The 27,278-nt window shown below is 38.0% G+C and overlaps 2 protein-coding genes across 4 annotated transcripts; both read left to right on the top strand.

Annotated features, from left to right (window-relative positions):
* The first annotated feature begins 1,599 nt into the window (after positions 1-1,599).
* Positions 1,600-19,944, top strand: LOC110885139. Of its 3 annotated transcripts, none has more exons than XM_035983938.1 (6): positions 1,600-2,940; positions 3,049-3,104; positions 3,198-3,362; positions 4,434-4,547; positions 5,056-5,148; positions 19,851-19,944. In XM_035983938.1, the coding sequence occupies exons 1-5, from the start codon at positions 2,070-2,072 to the stop codon at positions 5,146-5,148; spliced, it is 1,299 nt and encodes a 432-aa protein (XP_035839831.1). In that variant the 5' UTR covers positions 1,600-2,069; the 3' UTR covers positions 19,851-19,944. The 3 variants fall into 3 exon arrangements, with proteins under 3 accessions (XP_035839831.1, XP_035839830.1, XP_021988520.1); XM_022132828.2 differs by lacking the exon at positions 19,851-19,944 and having other exon boundaries at positions 1,602-2,723; positions 2,838-2,940; positions 5,056-5,431; XM_035983937.1 differs by lacking the exon at positions 19,851-19,944 and having other exon boundaries at positions 1,601-2,940; positions 5,056-5,431.
* Positions 19,945-21,789: 1,845 nt separating this feature from the next.
* Positions 21,790-25,926, top strand: LOC110885140. Its single transcript, XM_022132832.2, has 2 exons — positions 21,790-22,088; positions 25,511-25,926. Exons 1-2 carry the CDS (start codon positions 21,873-21,875, stop codon positions 25,730-25,732), a joined length of 438 nt encoding a protein of 145 aa, XP_021988524.1. The 5' UTR covers positions 21,790-21,872; the 3' UTR covers positions 25,733-25,926.
* Positions 25,927-27,278: the final 1,352 nt, after the last annotated feature.

Raw genomic sequence — 27,278 nt, 5'->3', positions numbered from 1 at the left:
TTTTATTGCAGGATGATGGTGATAAAAGTATTGATATTATTTTTTATGGTGCAATGTTTAGTCCATACAAATCTAATCTTCAATGTGAATTTAGTGAAGATGTAATTTTAAGGTTTATTTAATCTTTTTTTAACTTTTGTATTCAATTTTTGTCATTTATAGGGATCGGAAGTTTGAGACTCAAAGTAAGAGATCCAAGAGACTCTCTAAATGGAAATGGAGTGAGGTTATTAATTCAGACGATTCTGAGGACAATGACAAAGAAGAGGAATTAGAAGATACTGTCGATTCAAGCACAAATCAGAAAAACCGATTAAAAATACGTCGAGTGTCAATTCAGAAACAGACAGATTTCCTGCAGTCTAATATGAAATCTATCAAATGTTTTTATATATATATTTTTTTTCATTTTCAGTTGTTATATTTGACCCTGGACGTATGAGTAAAGTTTATTTTATATTTGAACTTTATCTTTGGTGTTAATATAATGCAGTTATTAACCATATTAATAAAGTTCAAAATAAAGTTAATATCCCTAATTTATAAGTCAACTGAACTTATATAAGTTAATATCCTAAAGTTGCAATAAATAGATATTGGAGTTAGATATAGTAAAGCTGAAACTATAAAATATTGCAGTTATTCTTGGATATTAATCTAATAATTTGCATTTTTTAATTGGAGAGTAATAAAGTAATAAACTTTAAAGATAAACTAAAAAACTGAACTTACTATGATATAAAGTTAATAAAAATAATTATTTTATAAACATTTTTATAACAAGTAATATAAATAAAATACTCCAGAAATTTACAATCTTTACTAGATAAATTCTAAATTGGGTTGTAAATTTTTAAGAATTATAAGTTCAACTATATTGTTATAGATAATATTAGTCAGTTCTAAAATAATTATTTACCAACTTGACTAGATAAATAGTATTAGATTGTGTTGCATATTTTTAGGGATTATTAGTTAAAAATAGACTTATATAGTTAAGATTAGTTAGGAACTAAAAATTTGACCTTAGTATGATATAAAGTTAATAAAGATATAAATTCTTATCATCCTATTTTTTTATAAAAACAGTTATTGAAATCTTATAAAAATATAATTTTTTATATTTGTAAAAAACCGAAATTTAACAATTTAAGTTAAAGCTCTAAAACGTACTTACGAGTCAAATACTATTTTTTATTTTTATAAAAACGAAAATTTTAAACTTAAAGTTTATTGGATGGGTACTATGTGGATATTTAGAAAAAGTTATGAACTTTAAAGAATAAAATTATACTTTATAATTTAACCAATAAAATAAACAAACTTTACAATTATAACAACTTATCTTTTATTTTTTATCTTTTGATTGTTAGTTTTTATACAAAAAAAATATATCTTTTGGCTTTTGATTATTAATTTTTATAAAAGAACAAAACTTTTATATATGTGTAAACTTATGACATATATCCACCAGAATAATGTTATCATAAATATTATACGAATAAGAAAACTACAAGAAACGAGTGTCGCAATGCAAAGTGTCGTCCCTACCGCATCGTGGCACCTGATAGTTATTAATTTATAAAGATAGAAATTAGAGTCATCCTCTGCATGTGGAAAGCTTAATCTTTAGATGAACTCATAATCAACGTTTTACTGGATTCCAATTTCACGCTTTCCGATCTCCACCGCCATCCACCGACCTATCCTACCGCACCTCGGCCACTGCACTCAAAAGGTACGCTATGAGTTCTCTGCTTCCTGGTAGCTTCAATTCGATATGATACACCTACATCCTCCTCGAAGACAATACGAAAGCTTCTTTCTGACGTTGCACATCAACTTCATCATAGAAAATTATTGATATGATAAGTATAGAGGCAGCATCGTTAGATTAGATATACTATCCTTAATTAGATTATGGAAATTAGGGTTTTTGAGTAATTTTAGGGCTTTGAAACTTACTCCTTAATTAATTAATAATTTATAATATTAAACAAATATTAATTAAATAAAAAAGACCGGCAGCCGTTAACCACAACCTGCCTTCACCACCGCCACAACTGGACATGGCGATCACACACTTTCTGTTACAATCCAACTTCCTTTCCACCCAACAAACCTTCCGTTTTCGATCAACCAAATCGCACCATAATAATATTATTGCTCTCAAAACAAACTACTACTCTCCTTGTTGCATCAAAACTTCCCCGAAATTCGATATCAAATGCTTCATTACAAGCCATAAACACGAAGACGTAAAGGGTAACAGTTTAACAAATGTTGCTACTGAAACTAGTATAAATGGAGTGTTATGGAGATCAATGGGGAATGTTATGAAGGTGTTACATATATCGGTAATAACTGGGTTTTTATTGGGTTTGTTATTGATGTATGATCATCGGCAAGGGCCCTTTGCGTTGGCTGCTTCGGGTGGTAGAATGGGTGGGAGTTCGTTTTCTTCGAGTAGTAGTTCTAGCAGCGGTAGTTATAGCTATCCAAGCAGTAGCTCATCCTCGTATTCGTCTGATAGCAGTTGGTATAGCAGACCGAGTTCTTATAGCACTCAGATCGGCAGCCCGGCCCCCATTAAGGCATGGAGTGAAGTTAAGCCAATTCGTTTGGTCATGTTTATTTCTGTCTTCATTTTATTTTTTTACATCATTGACAAATGGAGTATTAGTTATATAGATGCTGCAAAACCAAGTGTTCTCAAGCTGCAGGTATTTTACTTTTCAAATGAGATTTTCATTTTCAGGTTTTTTGTTATGCATACATACATACAATGTAATAGGCTAATACCAATTGTGGCAACTAGTAACCGTCTATTTTTTAAGGTTGGATCGTTGGGTACGGGTAGATCGCTGCAAAGGGATCTCAATCGGATTGCTAAGGTTGCTGATACATCAAACTCAAAGGGCTTGCACTTTGTATTACAAGGTAATAGTGTTATCGATTTGATATGTCACGACAGACAGTTATCGTATCTTATCATTAAAGTGTTTGCATGTGTGTATAAATAATTTTTTATTTTTGTTATTGTTGTAGAGACAATACTAGCTCTGCTTCGGAACTCAGAGTATTGCATTTCTGGTTACTCCTCTGTAAGTCACTAGGCTATTTCCTTCATCATCTTGCTTTGAAGTTTTGTTACTTTTTTTATGGAACCAAGAATTTTGGTTTACTATGCCATTCAGGTGGATAACAAGTTGAGTGTAGCGGGATGTGAGAGACGATTTAATCAAATGTCTATTGAGGAAAGGGGTAAATTTGATGAGGAGACTTTGGTCAATGTCAACAACATCAAAAAGAAAAGTGCGACAAGTCATAGTTCTAACGGGCTCCCTAACGAGTACATTGTGGTTAGTTCTGTTGAGATGATTATCTTAAACACTCTTTTTGCTCTCCTTTCCATTCTATCTTAAACAGATAAACTTTCTTTTGGGTCGAAATAGGTTGAGTCGACACAAAACACTTTTTTTCCTATATTAATTTCGTACTTTTATGATAAAACAGGGTCAAATATGATGACAAAATTTATTTTCTCATTAACCGTCTAATTTTGGAATAAAATGATTTAGAGGTTTTATGCATTACAAATACATGTTAGGCGACTTTTAACTTATTTCCTTTTTAGTTAACTTTTGCCCATTTGACCTGAACATAACCCGAACAATCTTATCATATATAAATGCGTTTAAATTGTCATCTCTATTACTTTGTATGGAATATGATAAAAACACAACTAAGTTTGCAAATTCTTAAATTTTCGAAGTTTATAAAACTTTACATGTTATATAAGTTACAATTTGTTTAAAAGTTTATGTAAGTTCGAAAACTGTTCCAGTTTTTTTTAAAAGTGAACATAACTCATTTTTTTTTAAATTAAAAGGAAAATAAAAATAAGTAAAACAAGAAAAAGAAAAAAAAAATTAAAAGGGCCAAACAATTCCGCCTGTGGGCGTCCGTCCACACATCCTTCAAAAACGATCACACGGATTGGTGCAATGGAGACATTTGTCCAACGGGTCATCCACAACAATTGCTCAGCCTCAGGGGGACGGGGTTTTGTCTTTGGTAGAATAGGGTTTGCAATTCATTAAGGGGTGGCGGCACAGCTTGTTGCCTGTCTACCTTCTGTTTTGATGTAACTTGGCAAGTATGAATGAAATAGATATATGGATTTGTTTAAAAAAAAAAGTCGATAACTAGTTTCATATTGACTGCAAAACTGAATATACACTTTTCATCAGCATTTCTCATCGTTAATAAATTAGTTTGGAAAACGTAGAATCATTGGGTCTACAAATGAGACATTTTTAAGATGATTTATCTGTAAATGGTTTATAAATAACTTTATTGCAGTTGATACAAATTATTTTTGTCATCTTTTAAACATCTGATTTTCACAAAAGAAAAAATTGTGAGTGAAGGTAACGATCATCCTGGCTGCTCGTGGTTTACCTAAACTGCCACCCATAAAAAGCAGTGAACAATTGAAGAAAGCCTTGCAAAAGCTGGCCTCTATCCCTTCAAGCAATATTATGGTGAGAACTATATGCATTTAATTTCTAGCCCATAAATTCTTCAATTTTGGGTGGCACTTTTGACCCAGTTACCTCTAAACGGGTTGCTTTGGATCCTGTTATGCCCCTATCTATGACTGGTCAAATGGGCCACATGTGTTAATAATTGACGATTCTTCGGTTTCATCATTAATTGTTGCATCTCAAATGGGTCGCAAGTGCCAAACCAGTTGAAAAATATACAAATTCAGATGCATTAATCTTCTTAATTACTTAAACAAAAAAAAGTTATTTTTTAATACCCTGGTTTTATAATCCTATTTTGCATATTAAGTATATATATAATTCAAAAAACGGGCAAAAAGTGTTTGTAGGACACCCTGGTGCATTTTGACCCGTTAACCTACCCGTCCGCACCTTCATTTTGCCTCTATTCGTTTGTTATTCAATATTATGGTGAGACCTACTTGCACTTGTGTTTCTAGCCTATAAAGTATGAGTTAGTGTTTCTTTGCTAAACCTTTTACAGGGAGCCGAGGTGTTATGGACTCCACAAAAGGAAGATGATTCACTTACAGAGCAAGAAATGCATGAAGATTATCCGCTGCTGCGCCCTCTTTAGGTAAGTCATTATGATACTATCTGGATCACTACAGGTGATGAGCAGATACACAAAACTGCATCCACTTGGATTTTTGAACATTTTAGGTTCGTATTTTCGTTTATTATCTTTGCCACATCATTGGTTTATCAGATTCGATTATTTGGGTTTTTCTTTTAGTTTTTATTTGGGTTTTAGATTTGTGGAGGGGTGTAAGCAAACTACATGAACATGAACGGGACTTATTTTCTTGTCCGTGCTTGTTCGTTGAGGAAATGGACATGTTCATTCGTGTTTCGTGTTCTTTTCTGTTCGTTTGTTAATATGTCATACGAACACAGACCAATACATACAAACATAGACGAATATAAATAAATGAACAAGACAATGTCATGTGTAATCCATTTTACAAAATATGTATCACAACTTCTCCACACAATCATATTTAGCTAGAAAAGGATCTTCCAGCCATTTTCCTTCTTAACGGTGCGTCTAGCTCGTGGTCCACGTCATCAACTTGGCCAGAATAACCGACAATGGTGATTCTGTTTGGTCGTCATAGTATAAACACAAACTATCTCATATTCACATGTAAACTTCATGCTAACCTGCTATAGTAGTGTGGATAGATATATTTCGACTTATCACTTATGCCGAAGTTCTTGGAGCTTGTTTTATCACTTATGCTATAGTAGTGTCGATATATACTTCTTATATGTATTTTTAAAAAAGCCCTAGGTGCACAGAGACGATAAGGCCCCGAGACGCAAGGCTCAAAGCCTATATATAGTAATGACTAATTAAAATTATATACATGATAGTTGCATGAATTATAATGTTATATACATTTTTGACACCATGATTAATTAAAATTCTATACATGATACTTGCATGAATTATAATGTTATATACATTTTGACATCCTTCAATTACTAAAGGTGAATTTTAGTTAAAAATGGAATAAATGGTCGGGTTTTGAACAACCGGGATTGCATGTCTGCGTTGTATGTTGTATGAGACATGATACCAGTTGTTGGTTTCGCGATACGAATAAGCAGGAATATAGGTGTGTTTGAGATGGCTGTGAGTTTGAACGAGTGCGATATTTAAGCGTTTAATCCTTTATTGACCATTTACACAGAACTAACTTTTATCGCATTAACATCAATTGGAGTCGCAACTTCTTTAGACTCGGCCATGTCAAACTTCATAAGGAACTCTCTTGCATACTTCTGTTGATGCAATATAGGATACCATCTTTGTCATACCCCTAAAATCCACCCACGGAGTACTACCGCTTGGAGGCGTGACATGACCAGGATCAAGCCACCAATCATATTGAACATAGCATATAATAATTAAAGTAGTTCATGAAAATCCAACTCAATACAATTGATGTTCAAACCAAACGTAGTTTTAGTAGCGGAAGCATAATATGAAAACCCAATGTATGTAATAAGTTCAAGTGTTATAAAGTTTAACATGGCATCCACGATCCATTCTCTACAACGACCTGCTCCTCCCTGTGCAAGCTACATATGTACCTAAGGTCCTGCAAGGCATGCAGTAGAGAGTCAACAACTAGTTGAGCAAGTTCACAGAAAGTAAGTTCGTAGCAGCAATTTGTATGTTCATTTAGTGGGGGCTTCCCATGTATGTATGTACTACTAGTGGGGGTTTCCCACAGTGGCGGACCCAGGATTTTATTTCAATGGGGTCCATTTTCGAGTCGGTCCTTGTTCGGGTCGAGTTAAAGTGAGGTTTGAACTAGATTTTTAAAAATAATAAGAAAAATGAGCTTATCAAGGATTGAACCCATGACCTTTTGGTGGAAAAGAGGGAGATTTACCACTCCACCAACTTTCTTTTTATTTCTATGATGTCCACCTAATTGTATTTATGGGGTCCATATACAATTTAGTATACCGAATCTACTATTTTTTTTAAAAAGTTGGGGTCCGGGGACCCCGGTGGCACCAATGTGGGTCCGCCCCTGGTTTCCCATGATTATATTTATTACTAGCGGGGGCTTCCCATGTTTATCCTTACTAGACTATTGTAACCATGTGTGTTCTTCTTAATCCGAGAACAGGAATACGTACAAGGTCACGTAGGTTTTACGTGAGTGCCCTTCCCCGAGGACAGTTGTACGCGTGGGGTTTACATAGGTTTTACGTAAGTGTCCTTCCTACCCGGAAGACAGTAGTAGGTATGAGTTTACGTAGGTTTTACGTAAGTGTCCTCCCGACCCGGGAGACAGTGGTAGATACTAGTTTACGTAGGTTTTACGTAAGTGTCCTGACTAACCTGAGGACGATGGTATATAGTCTAGCAATAGCGTATGTACGAGTAATTATCCAATTCAAATCTTCCAACCCAATTCCCAACCCGGGAATCCCATGCCTTGGCTGTGTGAACTCACCTTGATTTGCTCGGTATGTTATTGCTTCTAGTGTTAATTAATGATTAAGTCCGTTACACACGACCTAGGGTACATTGCACATAAATTCGAGATAAGTGTTTACATTCAATTAGGGTTTACAAGTCATTGATATCCAAACAGTTGTGATTCGTGTGATGGTTGTGTGCAGAATGACATCAGATAGGATATACAGTAGCATATATAGTTGCATGCAATTTGTTCTTCATTCCGGGTTTTGAATTCAGCATTACACGTAAACTCAGATCAAGCAATAACTAAAACTCAGACACTTATATACATGTGAAATTCAGACTACACAACATCACATAACTCGGACTAGGTTAACAAGCATAAGAGTTGAACTACCATATTAAACAAACTCGGATCATGTGCATGTATGGCAAAACTCGGACCCAAGGGCTCCCCCCTTACAAAGTCGGACAGGGGTTTCCCCCACAAAACTCGGACAGGGCTTCTCCCTGGTCAAAAAGTCGGACTCCCCTGGTATCCATACATAAACTCGGACTCCCTTATCACATTCAAAAGTCGAACAAACATCACCATTAAAAATTCGGACTCATACCCCCATCCTTAAAACTCGGACTAACTACATTTCAATCAAAACTCGGACCCCCATGGCCTCTTTAAAATTCGGACTTTACCTGTTTCATGATGAAAGTTCGGACCCCTTTGTTTGGTGCAAAATTCAGACTTACCCCCAGATATAAACTTCGGACATTATCTAAAGCATAGAACTCGGACATCATACATTTTATAAAAACTCGGACTAGCCTTTAACCTTATAAAATTCGGACAAACATTCACTCATAATTTCGGATTCAAAACCCTAATCGCACATGATACAAAATAAGCAATGTAACAGTTACGTTTTCACAGACTACGATCAAAAACCCTAATCTCATGCTTTTGTATTGAAGTAATCAAATCAACAATCAACATTCTATCATAACAGGCATCTTAACATTCAGTAAATGATTACACAACTGATCATTAACCAGTTCACAACAATCAATCCTATAATCACAGAACCATCATATGAAGAACTAGGGTTTTTGCATGAATCACATAATCAAAAATCAACAACAAGAAATCATTAAACAATTACCTTGGATTGATTCTAAATGGATTGGAAGATCAAACTTGATGCAAGATAACTTGTGAAGCCAAGAATGATGAGAAGATGGTTGTAGGAGAGGAGAGGAGAATGTGAAAGTATGTGTGATGATTTTTGTGAATGATTAGCGAGGAGGTTAGGGTTAAGAGTGATTAAAATTTCACTAACTACTCTACTCACCCCCTAAGTATCATCTTTTACATAAGGCACACCCATCACAATGTAACTTACAGTTTCACCAGCAAGTTCATGCATTTGTCAAATCTTTCATAAGTAACACATAACCATGCACAATTACAATACACTTTATCGAACCAAAACATATACAGTTACAAGGCAAACCAATTGTGCAAGTAAATAACTAAACAAACAGTGAACGTGCAATAAATGCGAAAGTGGAATCTTGGAAACTCGAGTTGTCACATTATCCCCAACTTGAAAGAAATTTCGTCCCGAAATTTAGCATGCGGTTACTGAGGAAGCTAGGTAAGTTGCATCGTTTACTGGTTTTCCTGGGGTGTCACATCATCCCCCCGTTGATTTGGAATTTCGTCCCGAAATTCTGTAGTAGTAGCTTCAGCCTCAGTAGTGGTTGCACGGTTTTCGAATAACTGGGAATACTTGAGTTCCATTTGATCTTCTCGTTCCCAGGTGTATTCTGGGCCACGACGGGAGTTCCAACGAACTCGTACAAGAGGTATTCTAGTGTTCTTGAGGACCTTAACATCCCGGTCTGTGATTTCAACTGGTTCCTCGACGAACTGCAACCGCTCGTCGATAGTGAGTTCCTTCAAGGGAACTATGAGGGTCTCATCTGACAGGCACTTCTTCAGATTCGACACGTGGAAAACATTGTGAACTGCACCGAGTTCAGCTGGTAGGTTCAGTTTGTAGGCCACTTTGCCTACTTTCTCGATGATTTCGAACGGTCCAACATACCGCGGATTGAGTTTACCTTGTTTACCATAACGAACCACACCCTTCCAGGGTGAGACTTTGAGTAGCACTCGATCCCCAACTTGGAACTCGAGCGGTTTCCTGCGCTTATCAGCGTAACTTTTCTGACGGTCGCGAGCTGCCGCCATGCGTTGTCGTATTTGTGCAATTCGTTCAGTAGCATCAACTACAAGTTCTGGACCTGTGATTTGACTATCCCCCACCTCTGCCCAACAGAGAGGTGACCGGCATTTACGTCCGTACAATGCCTCGAATGGAGCGGCTTGAATGCTGGTGTGGTAACTGTTATTGTACGAAAACTCCACTAGAGGGAGATGTTTTTCCCAGCTGTTGCCGAAATCGATAACACACGCCCGAAGCATGTCTTCTAGAGTTTGAATCGTGCGCTCAGACTGCCCATCCGTCTGAGGGTGATAAGCTGTGCTCATATCTAACCGAGAGCCAAAAGATTTGTGCATCGCTTGCCACAGTTCTGAAGTGAATCGTGCATCCCGATCCGAAATAATAGAAGTTGGCACCCCGTGCCTCGAAACAACTTCTTTCAATTAAACGTCTGCTAAGGTAGAGAACTTGTCAGTTTCTTTGATAGCCAAGAAGTGAGCAGACTTTGTGAGTCGATCAACGATCACCCAAATAGTATTGTTCCCACGCTGGGATCTAGGTAGGCCTGTGACAAAATCCATGGAAATTTCCTCCCGTTTCCATTGTGGTATCTTTGGTTGTTGGAGTAGGCCCGCCGGTTTCTGATACTCTGCCTTGACTCTTGCACAGGTCAAGCATTTGCTGACATAGGTAGCGATGTGGGCCTTCATGCTAGGCCACCAATAAGTAGTTCTGATGTCGTGGTACATTTTATCCGACCCTGGATGTACCGAGTAGCGAGACTTGTGAGCTTCATCCATTACCAGCTCGCGTAAGTTTCCATAAAGTGGAACCCAAATACGCCCTGCTACATAGTAGGCGCCGTCTTCCTTCTGTTCTAATCGCTGCCTTGAACCGCGTAAGGCTTCAGCCTTGACATTTTCTGGTTTCAATGCTTCTACCTGAGCATCTCGTATCTGAGCAGGAAGACTAGACTGAATAGTAAGCTGCAAGGCTCGTACACGCCTAGGTACAATATCCTTTCGACTAAGAGCATCAGCCACAACATTGGCTTTGCCTGGATGGTACTTGATGGCATATTCGTAATCATTCAGCAGCTCAACCCATCGTCGTTGCCGCATGTCCAATTCCTTCTGCTTGAAGATATGCTCGAGACTCCTATGATCGGTGTAAATAGTGCACTGGGTACCGTACAGGTAGTGTCGCCATATCTTAAGCGCGAAAACAACAGCTCCCAGCTCTAAGTCGTGCGTCGTGTAGTTCCGTTCATGAACTTTGAGTTGGCGCGAAGCGTAAGCAATAACTTTATCCCGCTGCATCAATACACAACCAAGCCCCTGTATCGATGCGTCACAATAGACCACAAAATCGTCCGTGCCCTCTGGCAATGAGAGAATAGGTGCGCTGCAGAGCCTATCCTTAAGGTATTGAAAAGCCGTTTCTTGTGTATTACCCCAACGATAGGTAACACCTTTCTGCATCAGTAGCGTAAGCGGCTGTGCGATCTTGGAGAAGTCTTTAATGAATCGCCTGTAATAACCCGCCAAACCCAAAAATTGGCGTATTTCCGTTGGAGTGCGAGGCACAGGCCAGTTTCTGATCGAATCTACTTTGGATGGATCGACATGAATCCCATCCTTGTTTACCACGTGGCCTAGAAAGTGGACTTCACGAAGCCAGAAGTCGCATTTTGAAAACTTGGCGTAAAGTTGTTCCTTTCGAAGAAGTTCCAAGATAAGTCGTAGATGCTGCTCGTGTTCCTCCTGACTCTTAGAGTAGATCAGGATGTCGTCAATGAAAACTATCACAAACTTGTCTAGGTAGGGTTTGCACACCCTGTTCATAAGGTCCATGAAGACTGCCGGTGCGTTTGTTAGCCCGAATGGCATGACTAGAAACTCGTAGTGGCCGTAGCGAGTTCTGAATGCTGTCTTAGAGATGTCCTCATCCCGGACTCTCAGCTGATGGTAACCTGACTTCAGGTCAATCTTGGAGTAGTAACTCGACCCTTGCAACTGGTTGAATAAGTCATCAATACGCGGCAGAGGGTAGCGGTTCTTCGCTGTCACCTTGTTCAGTTCACGGTAATCTATGCACATCCTGAAAGTTCCATCTTTCTTCTTCACAAACAGTACTGGAGCTCCCCAAGGCGAAGAGCTAGGACGAATAAAGCCCTTATCCAAGAGCTCTTGCAGTTGCTTTGACAGTTCTTCCAGTTCAGTTGGAGCTAATCGATACGGTGCGTGAGCTATGGGTGCTGCTCCAGGAGCTAGCTCGATTTGAAACTCGACCTGGCGATGAGGCGGTAGGCCAGGTAAATCTTCAGGAAACACTTGAGGAAAATCGCGTACAACTGGGATATCCTCTATTCTTTTCTCTTTCACTGATGCATCAGTAACTAGTGCCAAAATGGCAGTGTGACCCTTGCGCAAACATTTCTGTGCCTTCAGGAAGGAGATGATGCCAACCACAGCACCATTCTTGTCGCCTTGAACTTCGAGAGGTTCTTGACCAGAACGGGGAATACGAATGATCTTCTCTTTGCATAGGATCTCTGCTTGCTGCTTGGATAACCAATCCATACCAACGACGATGTCGAAACTCCCCAGAACTATAGGAATGAGGTCGATAGAGAAAGCTTGACCAGCGAGGATAAGATTACAACCCTAAACTATGTGTGTGGCCTCTAGATTTTTACCATTAGCTAACTCTACGACATGTTTGGTGTTTAAGGGTGTTGGTGCACGTTTTAACATTTGGCTAACTTTCAAAGACACATAACTAGTATCCGCACCTGAATCGAACAATACAGTAACGTAAAAGTCGTCGAGAAGAAACTTACCCATGACCACGTTAGGATCGTTCCTTGCGTCACCTCGACCCAGCACAAAAGCACGACCCCTAGCTTCATTGCTGTTATTGTTCCCACCGTTGTTGTTACCATTTCCTTGGTTGTTGTTGTTGTTGCGATTCTGGTTCTGGTTTAACTGGGGGCAATCACGCTTGAAATGACCTTCAGCCCCACACTGAAAACATCCCCTGTTGCCCCGTTGTTGCTGCTGCTGCGGGTTTTGTGGAGCTGGTAATTGAAGTTGCTGGTTCTGATTCGCAGGCCGTGGGCTCCTACAGTCTTTGGCCTCGTGCCCCATCTTGAGACACCTTTGGGAACGACCCTTGTTGCACTGGCCGCTATGGTGTCTGTTACAGTTGTGACACTTGGGGTGAAATCCTTGATATCTTTTCTGCCTATGACCACTAGAAGATTGCTAACTAGGACTCTGGTAGTGGTCAGTCTTCTGTTGCTGAGCCTGAGACTGAACTGTTGCTGAACCTTTGCTAGAATCCCCCTCCCACTTTCTCTTGTTGTCACTGGGGGTAGTAGGAGTAGCGGCTGATGTGGTAGCAATAGTAGCGCTGATACGTTTCGGTAGTTTGTCCTGATCCACTGCCTGATCAGTGAGACGATGAGCTAGGCGTTGAACATCCTGGATGTTGTTATGATTAGCCGATGTCACGTGGCTTTGAATTTCCGGTGCTAACCCCTTGAGATATAACTCGATACGCCTGATAGGTGGGTCCACCATAGTTGGACACAGAACAGCCAGCTCATTAGACCGCTTGGTATATGCCTCGATCTCCGACCCCGTCATCTTTAGATTGAAAAACTCCACTTCTAGCTTGTGGATGTCGTCGCGTGAGCAGTATTCCCTTTTGATCAGTTCTTTGAATTCGTTCCAAGGGGTGGCGTTAGCAGCTGCCAACCCTAGGAGTTGAACTTGCGCATTCCACCAAGTTAGCACAATTCCTTCCAACGTGCCAGTGGCGTACTTGACCCTGCGAGCCTCAGGGCATTCACACATCTCGAATACCGACTCGAGCTTTTCAAACCAATGGAGTAGTCCCACTGCTCCTTCCGTGCCACTGAATGTGCCTGGACGACACATGAAGTTCTTGAATGTGCAGACAGGTTGTGGGGCGTGTTGACCTATTGTGTACGAATAGGACAAAGTTAAACACAAGAGTTAATGTAGGATCTAAAGATCCTAGTGTGAATCACATCCACACGGTATACTACCTGCTTGTGCAGCTGCAAGTGCCGCAGCTACTTGTTCGTTGATAAGAGCCGTCCACTGGGCTTGAGTCATATTCACACGTCCAGACATGATCTTCATAGTAAAAGTAGAATAAGTGAGAATGGTTCGCGAGTAGTGCGATGACAGAAGAGCGTAAGCACATAGGTGTTCTCATGTAATGACGCATAGTAGGCAATGTAATCTAAGCATACTGCGAGCAAAGTTCTATGTAATTCTAACATGTAGGCAATAAACATAAACCTTATTACCTAGGATGTTGAGTCTTGCACGTGGAGCGAAGTGTCGTTGTGGATCGTTGAGAGCACTGTTCTGGTTATAGTCTGGTTTTAACAAAAACGTTTTCCCCATATTAAAACCAAGTTCTCTATAACCAATGGCTCTGATACCAATCTGTCACACCCCCAAAATCCACCCGCGGAGTACTACCGCTTGGAGGCGTGACATGACCAGGATCAAGCCACCAATCATATTGAACATAGCATATAATAATTAAAGTAGTTCATGAAAATCCAACTCAATACAATTGATGTTCAAACCGAACGTAGTTTTAGTAGCGGAAGCATAATATGAAAACCCAATGTATGTAATAAGTTCAAGTGTTATAAAGTTTAACATGGCATCCACGATCCATTCTCCACAACGACCTGCTCCTCCCTGTGCAAGCTCCATATGTACCTAAGGTCCTGCAAGGCATGCAGCAGAGAGTCAACAACTAGTTGAGCGAGTTCACAGAAAGTAAGTTCGTAGCAGCAATTTGTATGTTCATTTAGTGGGGGTTTCCCATGTATGTATGTACTACTAGTGGGGTTTCCCATGATTATATTTATTACTAGCGGGGGCTTCCCATGTTTATCCTTACTAGACTATTGTAACCATGTGTGTTCTTCTTAATCCAAGAACAGGAATACGTACAAGGTCACGTAGGTTTTACGTGAGTGCCCTTCCCCGAGGACAGTGGTACGCGTGGGTTTTACGTAGGTTTTACGTAAGTGTCCTTCCGACCCGGAAGACAGTAGTAGGTATGAGTTTACGTAGGTTTTACGTAAGTGTCCTCCCGACCCGGGAGACAGTGGTAGATACTAGTTTACGTAGGTTTTACGTAAGTGTCCTGACTAACCTGAGGACGATGGTATATAGTCTAGCAATAGCGTATATACGAGTAATTATCCAATTCAAATCTTCCAACCCAATTCCCAACCCGGGAATCCCATGCCTTGGCTGTGTGAACTCACCTTGATTTGCTCGGTATGTTATTGCTTCTAGTGTTAATTAATGATTAAGTCTGTTACACACGACCTAGGGTACATTGCACATAAATTCGAGATAAGTGTTTACATTCAATTAGGGTTTACAAGTCATTGATGTCCAAACAGTTGTGATTCGTGTGATGGTTGTGTGCAGAATGACATCAGATAGGATATACAGTAGCATATATAGTTGCATGCAATTTGTTCTTCATTCCGGGTTTTGAATTCAGCATTACACGTAAACTCAGATCAAGCAATAACTAAAACTCAGACACTTATATACATGTGAAATTCAGACTACACAACATCACATAACTCGGACTAGGTTAACAAGCATAAGAGTTGAACTACCAAATTAAACAAACTCGGATCATGTGCATGTATGGCAAAACTCAGACCCAAGGGCTCCCCCCCCTTACAAAGTCGGACAGGGGTTTCCCCCACAAAACTCGGACAGGGCTTCTCCCTGGTCAAAAAGTCGGACTCCCCTAGTATCCATACATAAACTCGGACTCCCTTATCACATTCAAAAGTCGGAAAAACATCACCATTAAAAATTCGGACTCATACCCCCATCCTTAAAACTCGGACTAACTACATTTCAATCAAAACTCAGACCCCCATGGCCTCTTTAAAATTCGGATTTTACCTGTTTCATGATGAAAGTTCGGACCCCTTTGTTTGGTGCAAAATTCGGACTTACCCCCATATATAAACTTCGGACATTATCTAAGGCATAGAACTCGGACATCATACATTTTATAAAAACTCGGACTAGCCTATAACCTTATAAAATTCGGACAAACATTCACTCGTAATTTCGGATTCAAAACCCTAACCGCACAGGATACCACATAAGCAATGTAACAGTTACGTTTTCACAGACTACGATCAAAAACCCTAATCTCATGCTTTTGTATTGCAGTAATCAAATCAACAATCAACATTCTATCATAACAGGCATCTTAACATTCAGTAAATGATTACACAACTGATCATTAACCATTTCACAACAATCAATCCTATAATCACAGAACCATCATATGAAGAACTAGGGTTTTTGCATGAATCACATAATCAAAAATCAACAACAAGAAACCATTAAACAATTACCTTGGATTGATTCTAAATGGATTGGAAGATCAAACTTGATGCAAGATAACTTGTGAAGCCAAGAATGATGAGAAGATGGTTGTAGGAGAGGAGAGGAGAATGTGAAAGTACGTGTGATGATTTTTGTGAATGATTAGGGAGGAGGTTAGGGTTAAGAGTGATTAAAATTTCACTAACTACTCTACTCACCCCCTAAGTATCATCTTTTACATAAGGCACACCCATCACAATGTAATTTACAGTTTCACCAGCAAGTTCATGCATTTGTTAAATCTTTCATAAGTAACACATAACCATGCACAATTACAATACACTTTATCGAACCAAAACATATACAGTTACAAGGCAAACCAATTGTGCAAGTAAATAACTAAACAAACAGTGAACGTGCAATAAATGCGAAAGTGGAATCTTGGAAACTCGAGTTGTCACAATCTTTTTCGTACTTGATTTTTAAGCCTAAGAAGTGGCTCAGTTTTCCCAAGTCTTTCATGCTAAAACGGGATTTCAGATTGCTCTTTTACTGATCTATGTCGTCGTCGAGGTCTCCCGTGATCACTAGATAATCTACATATGTACCCTTACTACTACACAATTCAAAAGCCAAACTATCTAATGTTAATTGTTAAGTATAGTGGCAACTGGAAGAGATTCGTTAGAAATCTCATCCTTAATTAGATTTTATTATTTTATATAGAAATTAGGGTTTTGGAATTATTTTAGGGGTTACGCTTCAAAGTTACTCCTCGTGTTCATGTATATAGTTTCATCTATTAAAATCAATAAAATATTCGTAAATAAAAAACCAACACTTGACATTCAATTCTGTGATGACGATCACACACTTTCTGTTACAATCCAACTTCCCTACGCTTCAACAAACCTTCCGTTTTCGATCACCCGAATGGCATAGTATTGCTTTCAAAAGGAACTACTTCTACTACTCTCCTTGTTTCATGAACAAACTGTGGAGAACTTGTTTGTGTCGGGTTCTTCTGCTAGTTACTTGATCAACGGACTGATCGGTAACGTTACTCTACTTGTGCTCCGATTTATGCGGCGTGTTCCGATCAACGTTGTTTAAAGGTGATGAACATGGTTTTCGTAACCGGTTCGGACCGGCTGGTTCAACCGGTCCAACCAGGGTTCGGTCCCTCAGCAAATATCACAAAAACATGTGTATTGTCACCAAAAGTCAAAACATGAACAGATCATAAGTGTTGTGTTTGATTTTATGAAGAGTTTTTCTGTGATGATTCGAAACATTCCGAATAACTAGCAGAACCCGATCCACTTACATTCGAATAACGCTGAGAATCCACAACGCTTATGGCCAGATTCTTTCCTTCAATCTTGGCAAAATCAATGTCTGCTTGTTTTATTATCACGAAAGTACTGAACAACCGAGATAGACACAATAACAATGGTCTATTTGCTTCGTCCACTAGAACTATTTGTGTATGCATTCTTTTGGTAGTTAACAACGCTAATTAGAAGAGTCCGGAGATAAGGGTTTTTCTTTGAGAGAGAATGGAACAGATTTGTGGTTTGATTTTATGAAGAGTTTAGAAACCCTAGAATGATGGTGCTTTTACGGGAAAAAACGTGATAATTGAAACCCTAGAATGATGGTGCTTTTACGGGAAAAAACGTGATAATTGAAAAACATCAATCTATACGGCCCGTATACAGTTATACGGCCCGTATACATTTGGTAAACATCAAAAACCTCAGAAATAAATCCATTGAGCCGTATACTTTTTATAAATCGTATACACTTGTATACGGCTCGTATAACTATATACGGGCCGTATATAATAAAACAAAAAAAACATTCTCTGCGCATTTTCCTTTTCAAAAACATTCTATATGGGCCGTATATTTTGTATACGGCCCGTATACACTAGGGATGTGAAAATAAGATCTAGGGGGTGTGGGAATAAGGGGGGCCTAAAATAATAAACAAAAAAATGTTCTCCATTTTCGGTTATTTATTAAATAAACTTTTACTGGAACAATTTAGAAATGATTCGCCAAGTTTTGTTGATTTGTTCATTTAGTATCTTAAAGTTCCATGCAACATAAAGAATATCACATTTGAACCTGTTTGAGACCGACCCTGGCTTGTCAGTTTGGTACCAGACTACCAGTTCGAGATTTGAATAAAAAGTACCGGTTTTAAATCCGTCTTCGGTTCAGTTTAAAAAACGGTTTATTAGTAGGTTTGGGCCTTGAACCAGTTTAGAACCTGTTGCTAATCGATTCGTAACCTGAACCGATTTTTATCAAACCGATTTGGGCTTTCAATAAAAAATCGATTCGGTTTGGGCCTGGAACTGGTAGGGTCAGGTTGGGGTTTTAAAAACCCTGTTATTATAATATCAGGTTCGGGGCTATTTTTCGGGTTCGGGTTTTTTGTGCACAGTGGCGGTTCCAGGAACTTCTTTTACAGGGTTTCTTTTGTAGATTCTTCCTATTTTTTAAAATCATACAAAGTTTCCACTAATTTTTTCTATATTTTCCATACCGAGGAGGTTCCTGGGAACCCCAAAACAACCCTGGATCTGCCCCTGTTTGTGCACCACTAGTTGTACACCTCTATGTTGGTACCAAACTTACCGGTCCATTACAACAACCCATGCATATTAAGTTGCAACCACACAGATTCTAGCAACAAAAGTACTACCACACGGTTCACACTACAGGAGAACCAAAAGTTTATTCGCAAATCGCGTCATACGCCACCGCACAATCATATTTAGTGAGAAACTAATAGAGGGATTATATTGGCACACTGGCCCCCCTATCCGCTGTCACACCCACATAAATCAGAGTTGGTGTGATCTGACCGATATCTTCATTGCATAGCGGAAGTATGTAATGCTAAGATTTCTAGAAAGTGAACGCCCGCTAAGTACTCGAATCCCCATAGGTTCTCCTATTTCAACAGTGCCATAATTTGAAAATGCAACCTTAGAAAGAGCATGCAAAAAATCAACATAAAGTTGGCGAGTTCATGATTTGTTTGAAAAAGATTTAAATTAACTCTTTTTGAACTGGTTTATATAGTGTTGAGAAAACGTAATAAAATCATTTTTCTCGGCATGTCATATGAAAACTTTGAATTTGTAAAACTAGTTTGAAGGTCAATGTCCGCGTACGATAAAGACAACATGCCTGCATGAGCCTATAACCCACCCCGTGCTAGAGAGTGTCTCACCAACCGTTTACTCAAGACGGCAAACTAGCAGGCGGTTATAGTTTCGATATGTAGCGAGGACTTCACTGTACAGTTTTAAGAACCCTACGGCTCTTACAGTTGAGTGGAGGACAATCCAGTTCTTGAGTCTGCAAGTCGGACCAACCAGTCCCCTTGCTTGTATGCAGGACAACCAGTCCTTGAGTCTACAAGTAGGGGTATTGTTAAGTCAATCTTATTATTCATAAATAGTCTCATTACTTTTGTGGCGAGTGACACTTATAATGCTTGTGGATACTTGGGTTTGACATTTAGTATTGCATGCTAGATAACCTTGTATACCAAATTGCTATGTTGGATTTGAGAAATACTTTTTATACTTATGTCATGTGTCTAAAACTAGTGTACTCGCCAATACGTTTGTATTGAACCATGCTTTTATAACATGTTGCAGGTTTATGATGATTCGGATAATGCACGGAACCTTAGTAGGATGCCTAGAAATGCACCAACTTGAATTCATGCTTACTAGTTTAGACGTTCGATACTTGTTGTAATTTAATGTATTTTTGTAACAGACAATGTTGTATTTCCTTTCCATGTTGTACTTGAATTGTTATGAAATGAAATGAAATTCATTATTTAAATATTTGTCACAATTCTAGCATTATGTGTAATGAGCAATCTATTTCGTCTCACTCCGATGTTTTCGCCATCGGTTGGGGTGTGATAGATTTACCCCCACATCCCCCAGATCCTAACCTGGATCTAGGGTAAACGGACGTGAGAAACGTCTTCTCGAGATCCCTATTCGTGAGGAGTTTGTGTTGGGTCAAATTGGAGAATGATGTTATCAATTAAGGCCGCTTTAATTGGGGAAGTTACTGTTCGTATGATGTAGCAAGTATAATTCTTATTATTGTATGTTTTAGTAAGTTTAGTAGGTTTTCCAAGCAAGAGGCGCCTTGCTTGGAGGAGAAGGCTCAGGGGCTATAAATAGAATATTAGTCATCACTTTTAGGGGGTGCATTTTGTAAGCCACTACCCCGGGGGAGCTCACCCGGGGTGGATGATAATCTTGTAGTTTGTCTATTCACATTCAATGAAAATATATTTCTTTCAATCTTATCTTTATCTATCTTTCTATTGTTTATCTTTGTTCTTGGCTCAAAATCACCCGTCTCATTATCTTTTATCGAACCGAGACTGAAATCGGATCGTTACGGACCTATCATTTGGTATCAGAGCCTCGGTGGCTCATTTCGGTTTTCGGTTCGGTCGGGTCTTTACCGGAAAACCGCCGGAGACGTAAAAAGGAGTGTAAATGAAGGTTATGGGAAAAGGCACAACTGTGTTGGTACAGTCGTTTGCAACCAATATCGTAATCGGTAGTTCGTGTCTCACACAGAAAGTGTCACATGGGTTTCTTTCTTTATTCGAACATGAAATCCTAGGGATTTGAACCTCTAGTACAGAAAGTCAAAAAAAAAAGTTTTTGCAGCAAGGGTTTGGAAGTTAAGTGGTTTCTGGTGGAAGAAGGCGTGTACGATGATCTTTCATGGCGGTAGTTCGATGGAGATGTCCGATGTTGGTTGGGTTTGATTGGGTGATGACGGCTGCGTATTTGTTATGTCGCTAAGGTTTGCAAGAGTGAATATGAGGGTGGTGGCTGATGATGTGTGACAACTAGGGTTTGTCATATGATGCTGCATGGGCTAGGTTATTGAAGCCCAAATAAAGTTGTAACTTTTAAGACAATATGCTATCATGTGTTGTAAACACTTGACTTATGTTTTCGGTAATGCAATGTTTGAAGTTATTTTTGAGCATATAGTATGTTTACCTTTCGTATGCAATGAGAACCTTTCATGATCACACCTCGTGCTTCCGCCGCAGAAAGAGGTGTGACATACAAACACCAAATTTTGTCGACTATGAATAGAGATAAGAACAAAACTAACTAAAAAGACACAAATTACAAGAAAAAGATGAATTTGAGCTAGTCATTGGTGGTATGTGTTCTAGTTAAGACAACTAATTTTTTTACATAGATAAATCCACCCGAAATCCTCATAATTAACCAACACCCTTACTTTAATAGCACGTTACGTCTTTGTGATATTGAGTTATGTACAAGTATCAATTATCGTTTTCTTGAACGATGACTTTCTTTTTAAGTGACCCAATGTCACACCGTTTACGATGTTCCTAGTCAAGATTTGCCCAGACTATGTTGTCTTAATTGGGCCTATGCTGAATTGGCCATATTTGGTTACGGCGTTATGCTGACCAAACTTTGTGACACGATTGTTTTAAATGTCTCATTTATAGAAAAGGTAATAATAATAAATAGATTATCTTGAATGTAGAATAGAAAAAGTAGTAATAATAAGTAGATGATGAAGAAGTGTTGTGGAGGCTATTGAAGTACACGTTCGGTCACACTACTTTCTCTTCTCTCTCATCGAACACAAGAATGTTTGAATTTGGGGAGGAACTAATAATCGACAGTTACAGGATTCCATGGCTGATCTGGATCCAGCTGCTTGCTATGCTTCTTCTCCTTATCCTCCTCTATTGCTTCACCGCCACGTCATCCGATCTCCAGGCCTCCACCGCCGCCGATACGCCGTCCTTTCTTAATCGCTCCGTTCTCACTTCCGCCGATGCAAACAATCGTCAGAAGTTGAAGGTATGCTATCGGTTGAAAACTTCATTAGCTGAGTTAATGAATTGTATATGATTTGATTGAGATATATTGATGTTGAGAAATTGTTGTTTTAGTTGATTTTGAATTTGAACTGAACTCGGTTAGTTAGGTTTTAATGAATCCTGATGCGTATAATATTGTTGAGGTTGAGTAATTGTTGTTTTAGTTGATTTTATTGAAGGTTGATTTTTGACTTTGAACGAATAGGATTTGAATGTCAAATGACTTCATTTGAATGTCGATTTTGATTTTAAACAGATAAGTTTCAACTTGATTAGCTGAATTAACTAATTGTTACATATTGATGTTGTTGAGGTAGAGAAATTGTTGTTTTATGAAGGTTAATCTGAATGTTGATTTTTTATTTCGAACGAATAGGATTTGAATGTCAATTTTGATTTCAAACAGATAGTTTGCAACTTGATTAGCTGAATTAACGACTCCTGTATGACTAATACATAATTATGCAGTTGAGGTTGAGAGAGTGTTGTGTTGGTTAATTTCCGTCTGGAAGGATGTCAATTTTGACTTCAAGCTAATTGAGGAATTGCTGTTTTAGTTGATTTTATTGGAGTTCAGTTTGAATGTTGATTTTGACTTTAAGCTAATAGGATTGAGTGTCAGTTTTGACTTCAAACAACTAGAATTTGAATGTGAGTTTTGACTTCAAACTAATACAATTAGTCAATTTGAATGTCAATTTTGACTTAAAACTAATAGAATTTGAAGGTTAATTTTGACTTCAAACAGATAGTTTGCAACTTGATTTGCTGAATTAATGAATCCTGTATGATTGATATGTATTTATGTTGTTGTGGTTGAGAAATTGTTGTTTTAGTCGATTTCATTGGAGGTTAATCTGAATGTCTGTTTTGACTTCGAACAAATAGGATTTGAGTCAATTTTGACTTCAAACAAATAGAATTTGAATGTCAATTTTGACTTCAAACAGATAATTTGCAGCTTGTTAGCTGAATTTAAGAATCCTGTAAGATTGATATGTGATGTTGTTGAGCTAGAGAAACGGTTATTCTAGTTGATGTTATTGGAGGTTAATCTCAATGTCATTTTGACTGCAAACTAATAGTTTCCACTTAGGTAGCTGAATCAACAAATTTTATATGATTGATACGTATTGAGGTTGAGATTGAAAAATTGTTGTTCGTTGATGTTATTGGAGGTTAATCTGAATGTTGATTTTGACTTCAAACTAACAGAATCTGAATGTCGATTTTGACTTTAAAATAGTTTGCATAATGAAACCTATATGATAACACATATATATGTTGTTGAGGTTGAGAAAGTGTTGTTTTAGTTGATTTCTGTTTTGTATTCATAAATAGTTTTCAACTTTATAGCTGAATTAACGAATCCTATATGATTGATACGTATTCATGTTGTTGAGGTTGAGAGATTGCTCTTTCACTTGATTTTTTGGAGGTTCATGTGAATGTTAGTTTTGAGTTCAAACAAATAGAATTTGTTATTAAGAATGTATCCAGTTTCTTATTTGAAATTTTGAATGTTCTTCAGAGTTCAAGTTTCCAAGGGATTTTAACGAATTTCGTACTGACAAAATAGGCTTTGAAACATTTGTCACAAGTTTTAGTCGATCTTTGCCTTGTAACGTTTTTGGAAAACCTATAGAGATAATTATGTAATTGACTGGATATAGTTCCTTATATTTTTTTCTTAAAATTAGCTATGTAATGAATGTTTACCCTGTATAGGAATAGGATCTCTAGTAAACCTTATTATAGATCAATAGAACACCGGGTGTCGCTATTTGGTCAACACCCCAAGAGGGCAGCACCGTACTCCCATACTCCTTTGTTGCTTTAAAAAGGCATGAGGTGCAACAGGGGAAAAAGGTATGCCTCATGTAGTTCTAGGTCAATATTGGTCAAAGTTAGGGTATGCAGGCAGTTTATATGTAAAATCAAACTAAGGGGTGAAGATATTATGAAAGGTTTACTTGATAAATAGGTTTATATGTAAAACAAATGAGAGATATGCGAGTTCTAGTTGTAAATAAAGCTTATAGATGCGCACCTCACATAGCGTGCCTCGGCTTTTGGGACCAAAACGCCTCATAGCGCATCACGCTTTTTTTAAACCAAAATTTCCTTATTTGATCATTGAAAAACGTTGTAAACGTTTAAGTTCAAATTACAACCACTCGGCCTAAAGAATGTAGATTCCTGTTCATGTCTCAGCTCACTTATAGATAAAGATTTCGCTTGGCCTGTTCAAACAAAATATATCTTTCTTGTAAACAAATGGATTCCTTCCTAAGAAATAATAATTTAAGAAACATCTCATCCTTTAACGTATTAAAAAAATAAGAAGGAACATAAAGTTCATGTTAAGTTAGACGCCTTTTTCTTTAAGGAAACATCAAGTGCTTTGTAGGTTATATCACTATACTTGGTTCAAAGATATAGTAGGTAGGTTTAAGTTAACCCTGACTCCTGAGAAGCAAGTACTTAATACCTCATGTTTGTTGGTTGTGTCTGGTGTTTTAAAATACTGTCCAACAATATTTAAGTTAGGCTATGGGCGTTGACGTGAGATTGATTAGAAATTGTATGTTGAGGACCATAACGTATTATCTTAAACCTAAATCTTTGTGAATAGAAAATTACTTGCATTACAAGCGAGATATTTTAGCCATCAAACTGCATAGTCGGGATTCAATTGGTTCAATACCCTTGGTATGAACAATAAACTAAGGAAAATATTTTTAGTTCTGATTCCGGATGCTCAAATTGACAAAAGACGGTAACTTGCTATTAAAACAAATCGAAGTTGACCAAATATGAGAAAACTTTTTGTCGGGTATATAAGCTTGGCTTAATAATATTTTAGAAAACCTGTGTGCTTTTTTCGGTTGTTTGATACTTTCCCTTTGTCTTCATTTGCCTTCTGCATTATCCATCATATATGATGATTGATGACAAGAGAGGTTCCCAAATTTTAAAAATACACTCCAGATCATATATTATATATTTTGTATGTATGATATCCTTTATTTTGGTGGGTAATATTATATTGTGGCATGTGCAAATATCTAACCTGGAAATAATCTATACTTGTCTGTCTTGTTGTCAGCAAAGTAGAAGTTGAAAAAGCGAATATAATAATCTTAATACGAATACATGTTTAGAGTCTACACGTCATTTTTATATACATTTATACAACTTGATGACGGTTTTTGCCGTATCCGTTACGATCTTAAATTCGTGTAAAATCCATTTTAGCATAAATTTTTTCGTTGCTTGTTATAATAAACGAGTATTTGTCTCCAAACCTTTAATTTATTAGAAACCGACCCGTTGTAAATGGGTTGACTACCTTTTTTTACCTTGAAAAATTTTATGCTTAATAATTGATGATAATTGTAGGTTAGAGAAAATGAAAGAACGGAGACAGGACCAAGCACAAGTGAAGTAGTGGAAAGAGCAAAGAAACCAGATGGTAGACCGAGGGCAGGATCGTCCACGACAAACGAGAACAGGGGGGTGATGTTTGAACCTTCACACCATCCGTGTCATATATTTGGGCTTGCAAAACATGCTTTTCTCAAGTGCTTAGGAATAGATTCCACCCATGAAAAAGAAGATTAACGATTATGCCCCTGGTCTTTCGGTCACCTTATGAATGTACAGTATGTTTCTTTTATCTGTTACCTTGTTTTAGATCGGTTAATTTTGATTCTCGATGTAACATTGTGGAAAAGGAAGTATTCGATTGAAAGTTTGTATGGTTGGAGGGCGAAGGTGAAAGCCGCACCTAATGGTAAAACTGCACTTATTGGTTAGCCTATTTCTTATGTTTAGGTTCCGTTATTGGACTGAATTGAGATTCAGTAATGGTTAGCCTACCGAATCATTACCCATTACCCAATCGGATTCGTGTCACCACACGTACTAAACCCACAAAAGGAAAGCGCGAACAACATAATCAGAAAAATTCAAAGGCAGGCTAATATCAAAACTAAACTCCCTAATTGGTTTAAATTCGTGTAAACATTATGTAAAAACGCCTCACGCATGAACTCTTCTCTCCTCCCCTCTCAAAGCCACCCTTTTCTCCATCCAGTTTCACTTTTCTTTGTTTCTCACATGCCCTCACTCTTTTCAACCTAGCTTGATTCTTGACATGTCCACAAAGAACCTCAAGCGATCGCAAAAGCACTGCCTTTGCCGCATTTCAAGAAATAGTGTCGCTTCAAATAAGGCTTGTTAGAAGTTAATCCTAATTGTAAACAACGCGTTAAATGGGACGCAACTTAATGTCTACAGCTTTTCTAAGTCAATAGGGTCAGTTTATAGTTTTTATCTAGGTATAGTTTGTTTTGGTATGGGATTCTTTATTTTTGGTTAGGGCATTACTTGTTTCAAGTAATCTTGGTGAGTTTTTAGTATAAAAATAGGCGTGGGTGTCATTTGTAAGATGTGGTTTTGATTTAATATAAAAGAAAAGACTCGTAAGTTTGTTTCCCACAAGAATCGACTGGTGATTTCGAGTCTCACAATCCAATTGTCTAACAAGGCTAAGTGTCTCCGCTACCGCCTAGATGACTCACACACGCTTTTTTTTAAAACCACGATTCAGACCCAAACCGTATCTAAACCTAAATCAGTATAATCCATGAAGATTTACAGAGAACTAAAACGAAATCCACAAGAGCTCTACAGTTTTACTTAATATGCATTATCTAAAAAATTTGCATGTTTCAATACCGCAAAACATATCAAAGTTTAAAAGTGCACATATACCTTTTTGGATCACAGCGGGCTACGTTTAAATCTTTCAACGCCATATCACGAAACTAAAAACTATAGTGATTTGTAACAAGCGTCAGAAAATTGTCGCACGTCCAAATTGGATAAAAAGATGATAAACATAAGCAGAAAATTAAATCTAAGGGAGAACATCTACCTTCCATTGATATTGCAATTTACAGAGGCTAATCGCCCTCGGCCCCTACAAAACTCATAAGCATCCTAGTACCCACCCAACATTTTTCATGTTTTGAATTTCAAGGATTGTCCTTTATCTTTATACCTATTTTCAGGCGCTGTCCTTTATGTTTAAAATTAACGAGTTTTGTCCTTTATGTTTTCATATCATACACGTTTTGTCCTTCAGGCCTAACCCAGTTAGTTT

This window comes from Helianthus annuus, chromosome 15 (assembly GCF_002127325.2).
Source record: "Helianthus annuus cultivar XRQ/B chromosome 15, HanXRQr2.0-SUNRISE, whole genome shotgun sequence".
Lineage (NCBI taxonomy): Eukaryota > Viridiplantae > Streptophyta > Magnoliopsida > Asterales > Asteraceae > Helianthus > Helianthus annuus.
Note: the sequence above shows the minus strand (reverse complement) of the source record. Positions and strands in the feature narration are given on the sequence as shown.

Bases quoted from the DNA above. Each gene is read 5' to 3' on its own strand.
- LOC110885139 (XM_035983938.1), top strand. From the start codon at position 2,070: ATGGCGATCACACACTTTCTGTTACAATCCAACTTCCTTTCCACCCAA. The intron at 2,941-3,048 runs GTAATAGTGTTA...TTATTGTTGTAG, and splicing joins CTTGCACTTTGTATTACAAG to AGACAATACTAGCTCTGCTT. The intron at 4,548-5,055 runs GTGAGAACTATA...AACCTTTTACAG, and splicing joins TCCCTTCAAGCAATATTATG to GGAGCCGAGGTGTTATGGAC.
- LOC110885140 (XM_022132832.2), top strand. From the start codon at position 21,873: ATGTTTGAATTTGGGGAGGAACTAATAATCGACAGTTACAGGATTCCA. The intron at 22,089-25,510 runs GTATGCTATCGG...TGATAATTGTAG, and splicing joins ACAATCGTCAGAAGTTGAAG to GTTAGAGAAAATGAAAGAAC.